This window comes from Musa acuminata, chromosome BXJ2-4 (genome assembly GCF_036884655.1).
Source record: "Musa acuminata AAA Group cultivar baxijiao chromosome BXJ2-4, Cavendish_Baxijiao_AAA, whole genome shotgun sequence".
NCBI lineage: Eukaryota > Viridiplantae > Streptophyta > Magnoliopsida > Zingiberales > Musaceae > Musa > Musa acuminata.
Genome location: NC_088341.1, coordinates 30,261,860 through 30,267,859, shown reverse-complemented (window position 1 = coordinate 30,267,859; position 6,000 = coordinate 30,261,860). Strand labels below are relative to the sequence as shown.

General features: G+C 45.3%; 1 protein-coding gene across 1 annotated transcript; it reads left to right on the top strand.

Moving 5' to 3' along the window:
* Nucleotides 1–337: 337 nt before the first annotated feature.
* Nucleotides 338–1,888, top strand: LOC103979649 (protein DETOXIFICATION 49-like). The gene has a single exon (XM_009395815.2). It carries the CDS (start codon nucleotides 338–340, stop codon nucleotides 1,886–1,888), a length of 1,551 nt encoding a protein of 516 aa, XP_009394090.2.
* The last annotated feature ends 4,112 nt before the right edge of the window (nucleotides 1,889–6,000 follow it).

The following is a 6,000-nucleotide window of genomic DNA, read 5'->3' as shown; positions in this document are numbered from 1 at the left end:
TTTCATTAAAAGAAAGATTCATTGCATCAAGAAGGAGATTCATTATATCAAGAAGAAAATATTAATTAAAAGTCTATATAAGGATAAGTCAAATTGACTATTGATTCTTGGAACAAAATGATTCATCTTGAATACAATTAATATAATGTATCTTTGGGACTATATAAATCTCGTATATTTGAGTTTTTAAAATTATAAAAATATTTTAGAAATATAGAAAAAAAAAAAAGCTTGTCCTCACTCTTCCTTTATTTGATAACTCTATCCCTTATTTCTATAAGATCAACACTCCTCACATCCCCTTTCTTTGTCGTCATCCAAAAGCTGCAAACAGACGATGGTGGTGTCGGAGGTCGCCCTGCCGGTTCTAAAGCCCCAGCCGCACACTCCCATATCCTCGGCCTTCGTAGAGACCAAGTGCATTCTAGGCCTGGCCTTGCCTACAGCCCTCACCGGCCTCCTCCTCTATTCCCGTTCCATGATCTCCATGCTCTTTCTTGGTCGCCTCGGCGACCTCCCTCTTGCCGGAGGCGCCCTCGCCATTGGCTTCGCTAACATCACCGGCTACTCTGTCCTCTCCGGGCTCGCCATGGGCATGGAGCCCATATGTGGTCAGGCCTTCGGCGCGCGGCGCCACCACCTCCTCGGCCTGGCGTTCCATCGCACCATCCTCCTCCTCCTCTGCACTTCCCTCCCCATAGCGCTCCTCTGGTACTGCATCCACCCCATCCTCCTCCTCCTCGGCCAACGCCCGGCGCTCGCCGCCGCCGCCAGTGTCTACCTCCAAGCCTCCCTTCCCGACCTCTTCCTCCAGTCCTTCCTCCACCCTCTTCGCATTTACCTCCGCACTCAGTGCATCACGCACCCTCTTACCGCATGCGCAGCGTTATCCATCGCCCTCCACCTGCCCATTAACTACCTCCTGGTCTCCGTTCTCCGGCTCGGCATTGGCGGCGTAGCTCTGGCCTCTGTTTGGACTAACCTCAATCTCGTAGTCTTCCTCGTAGCTTATATCTACCTGTCGGGCCTCCACCGCAACACTAGCGGGCTCTCCTTCTCCGCCGAGTGCTTCAAAGGCTGGAGGTCACTCCTCAACCTGGCCGTCCCCAGCTGCGTCTCGGTGTGCCTGGAGTGGTGGTGGTACGAGATCATGATCATCCTCTGCGGCCTTCTCCTGAACCCACAGGCCACCGTTGCCTCCATGGGCATTCTCATCCAGACCACGTCCCTCATCTACATCTTCCCATCCTCGCTCAGCTTCGGCGTGTCGACTCGGGTGGCCAACGAGCTCGGTGCAAACCGGCCCGACCGAGCCCGGCGAGCCGCCACCGTCGGACTGTCATGCAGCTTCGTGCTCGGTCTCATTGCCTTGGGCTTTGCCGTCTCGGTGCGCCATGTGTGGGCTACGATGTTCACGGCCGACTCGGCAATCCTCGGGCTCACCTCGTCGGTGCTGCCCATCCTTGGCATGTGCGAGCTCGGGAACTGCCCTCAGACCACCGGATGCGGGGTGCTGAGAGGCAGCGCCCGGCCGACAGTCGGGGCCAACATAAACTTGGGCTCCTTCTACGCCATCGGGATGCCGGTGGCCGTCGGGTTTGCATTTTGCACCGGGCTCGACTTCAAGGGACTCTGGCTGGGGCTGCTCTCGGCGCAGGCCACATGCGTCGTGCTAATGATCACGGTCATCAGGAGGACTGATTGGGAAGCGCAGGCCGAGCGAGCGCATCAGCTCACCGGCGCCCCCAGTGATGACAGTGGTGCAATCGTCGGATGCGGTGGCAACCAAAAGGACGGTGCGTCGCCGCCACCGAAAGACGTCGAGGTGGACGGAGATGAGACCGATAGGTTGATTGTAAAGATTGAGCAAACCAAGTTTGTAGCATAAAGCATTCTTTACATTTTGCTTCCTTTTAACACTTCCGTTTACAGTTATACGTACGACAAATACAACTACTGGTTGTCTTTTTATTTCCTTTTTTTGTGTTCTGTAACGAAGGTGTGGTTACTGAGAAAAGCAAAGACAAATTTCTTCGCTCTCCTCTCTTCTCATCTCCTCTATTCCATGATCGAATACATCGAAACAGACGGCCGGCGCCATAAGTTTCCTGTGTCACCGGGAATCCAACATGACGGTTTCCAGCTCCGACACGGAGCACACGAGCAACGCGGCTCAATTTGGGCTTCAGGCGATGGGACCCGCATTTTGTACGGCCTCATCCGTTGACTTGATAAGAAAATAGAAAATAATGTTCGCCTCAATTTGGTTCGTCATAGGATTCCCCACTTTGGATAGAAATTATAATGCAAATTCGATACAAGGAATCATATGTAGACATACATAGGATCTGTACCAAGGTTCCCATTAAAATCGTCCCTCCATAAGTCAATATTAATCTTAATCAGTTCATTATTTTATATAAAAATAAAATATTACAACATCAATAACTCATAATAACAAAATATTAACTTTTATCATTATGTTATTAGTCTGACGATGATATACAAAACCCATTTATCAAAAGTTGAGGAAGTCAACTTTTCCATTCTATCAATTATAATTATAAAATAAATTATATATTATATATATAATTACCTCTATCAAGGCCTTAGCCTTCAGTAACGTTATTTATTTATTTATTTTATTATTATTAGTATTATATATATATATATATATATATTGCTGCAATTCGCAGCTCTCAGACGCACCTCTGGAACATCAAAGAGGCCAACATGCGGTTTCTTTTGTGTGCTGAAAACTCTGCTGAGGAAGCTTCTATTTGATTAAGGTTGAAGCAGTGCAACGAGACCACTTAATTACTAATACCAAAGTCAATCATCCCTTTTATTGGGTTGATGTCTCCTAATAAACTTCCTTTGACAATGAAGTCAGCTCTTTAGAAATGTTCTCAAACACTATTAATTTTCTTGTTAATATAAGACATTCAACGCCATAAAAGTATTCGCTTTATGCGTGCATACGGTTTGTGCAGCATCCATCGGAATCATCTAACGTATCGCTGCGTCTGCTCTTGATAATTCTGTACATTTACGTATGATGCGGAATCTCGAATCAGAACGACTACTTTTGTAAGTGAAGTCGTCTCCATCCTCAGAATGGAGAGTCATTACCGAGTCCCGACGGTTTTGATCGCTACCTGAATTCCAAGTATTATGTTCTCTTCCTGGGGTTGCTCGGTGGAGTGATGCATGACATGTAATCCGACTCCTCTTATGAGAAGATACAAGCATTTCTTCAACGCAAGTTAACAAATCATTGCCAAAGTCAGATATCTATCCTGCCTCAATTTCTTGCACTGGCTTCCTCGACAGGTTCAACGGCGGCCATTCTTCAACTTTTGCGTAGATATATACTTCCTCTATGCTATAATAATCTGATACCAAGTCGCTTCTTGCATGCTGCACAGCGTCGATCTGACATCTACTGACGGGTGCTGATTATTCTAGCAAGATTCATCTCGTCGCGTTGATCTTAATATGGATGTAGTCCAAATCATGACACGTTCTAAGCTTTGTTTTGGAATTAAGATGCATCCTCACCATCTCTCTCGTCCAGCCTTCAAGTTTCCACGCTGCTGCATATGTAACGCGTTTCCCTGACAATTCTTAGACCGTTTATTAATAATCGGCTAGATGATGGCTAAAGCACGCTCAGTATATTCGATGAATATTACGCGTTCAGCTTGGCGATGAATCTGTCGCTTCCCATGAGTGCGTACTGAAACAAAAACAAGTAAAAGGACGTGGAATTCGAAGAAGTTGCTTGTCGATTCCTTTGCGTTTGCCATTCCATTGCTATAACAACAAGTATGAGCAACTGGTAGAAGAAGGAGAACATGGTAATATAATTTCAGAGCTAGAGTTGTAGAGCTGCAAATGATGGCCGTTTCTTGCAGAATCAGCGTGTCGAGAGATGTTGCTGTAGCCCACACTTAGGACTCCCTGTGCAGGAAGGTTCAGGTGTTGATAGGTTGGAGGAAGCTGCTCCTCAACGATGCTCCGACCATCTTTGCACGTTGACCATAGGCTGCAGAATTTCTGGACTCCGACGTATCTTGCCATTTAACTAGTCCAGATGCTTCTGTGCACGACGATAATCTCTCTGACATGACAAGCTCCATCGAGCTGACGTTTTTATTCCTCAGCTGATGTCCGTAGACTTTTCTTCCCTCTGAGGTGAGTACTCTCTAAGCGTCGCCATGTCGTTTGGAGCGAAAACATGTTCTTAGTGCAAGTTGAAATGTAGCACCCGAAGCAACTTCATGAGGGGGCTTGCAGATTATTGGAAGCAAGCAGATGGGTTTTGACTGTTGTTCACCTATGAGATAATATATCCTAGAAGCAGTATTTTTTGCTCGAACTGCCACCATTTACCACCCGACAATCATCTTGCAAGCCTACATGTAAAGCCTACATTGAGGAAAATCTATGTAGATAGAAGAGAATCAAGAGGATGGAAGGAGAATGGCACTTTCAAGCTTAGATGTAAACCTAAAATAACGCACCTCTCTCTGCATTGTGTCTATATGGAGAAGTTTCACAACTCAGGTAATTCACGAAGCTCAATACAGAGAGCATATATTTGATTGCAGCTTACTCAGTGTTCTTCATTGTGGATATCGAAGCGAATGCTGCATAGGACTATATATAGTTGTTTCGCGTCCCAACCGGTAAAGGATAAGCCAAGACAATCCCACAAATTTTAGTCAACAACACAAAACAAACTATACAACTGCAGCCTCTCGTATTCTTTGGTCGACAGCAACTGAGGTCTAAAATTAGTGGATCTACTCCTTACGAAGACAATGTTGCAGATCATCAAATGCAGCAGAGTTCATTTGCAAAGATGGAATCGAGTCGTTGGAATAAGATATAAACCTGGATGTGAGATCTCGGGGTGAACATGCAGCTGACTTTTTCATGAGAAAATAATACATGGCTGACCTTTAGCTGGTTGAGTAAATATATAGTTGACTTAGAGATCAAGTGGGGCTGCTGACTTCCAATTTCAGTTTCCAAGGGATGAACATACAACTTACTTTTACTCGAAGCTCAACCCCTAACATGCCGCCAGGCCATTTGTTGGAGTATATATAGAGTTGACTTTTTTGGGAAACTAGATTCATCTCTGAAGCTAACCATTGTCACCTGCCAGAAAATGTTGATGCATTGGACTTATTGTGCCGGTTTTATTAGTTAGGTGACTATCCCATATTGAGAGCTGGCATCGCAATAAAGCAATAAAGTCGGTAGAAATACTTATACACAAGACTGTTCCTCTTAGTTTGATACAAAAGAGATTAGAAGAGGAAGAGATGCCATGTGTATGCTAATTGGGTCTAGAGGTCTGTAGGCCACTAAATTGGGTTCTGGCGGATCAAAAGTTAAGGCCTAACAATGTGGTTCTTCTCTCTATTTAAATAGGGTTCAGGACATTTAGATTGTGGAATCATTTTTGCCAATAAAAAGGATTGACAACACTCAAGACTTGGGTTTAGAATGTTATCATCAGTTTTGATTGCTCTTGACAAGACGTTGGAAGCTCACTTGACCAAGTTTATGGCAGCAACACAGAGCCTCTGAGGAGATGTTACACAGTGGTTTTATTTCCTGGGGGAATGGCACATGATCTTGTAAGAACCAATGGTGGAAAAGTGAAGCCAAGCTGAAACCTAAATGAAAGCATGAGAACACCGATAAACCGCAGTCCATGTGACAGACAACCTGATCTTGAACTTGCAGCCATGGTGCAATGAACCAGAAACTGGTGCTTTCAGGTTGGTCGTGTTCGTTTGGGGTGTGGATTCAGTGGAATGAATACATGCTAAATTTTCCTTCCACTTTCTGTGTCCTCTTGAGAAGTTCCTACGTGCTCATACATAGCTAAAAATCATCTGCAGCCGCGAAATAGATCAAGTTGCTGTTTACGCCATTTGGCGGGTTGTTCTGCATCAGTGTGATAGGCATGGCGAACTTAAT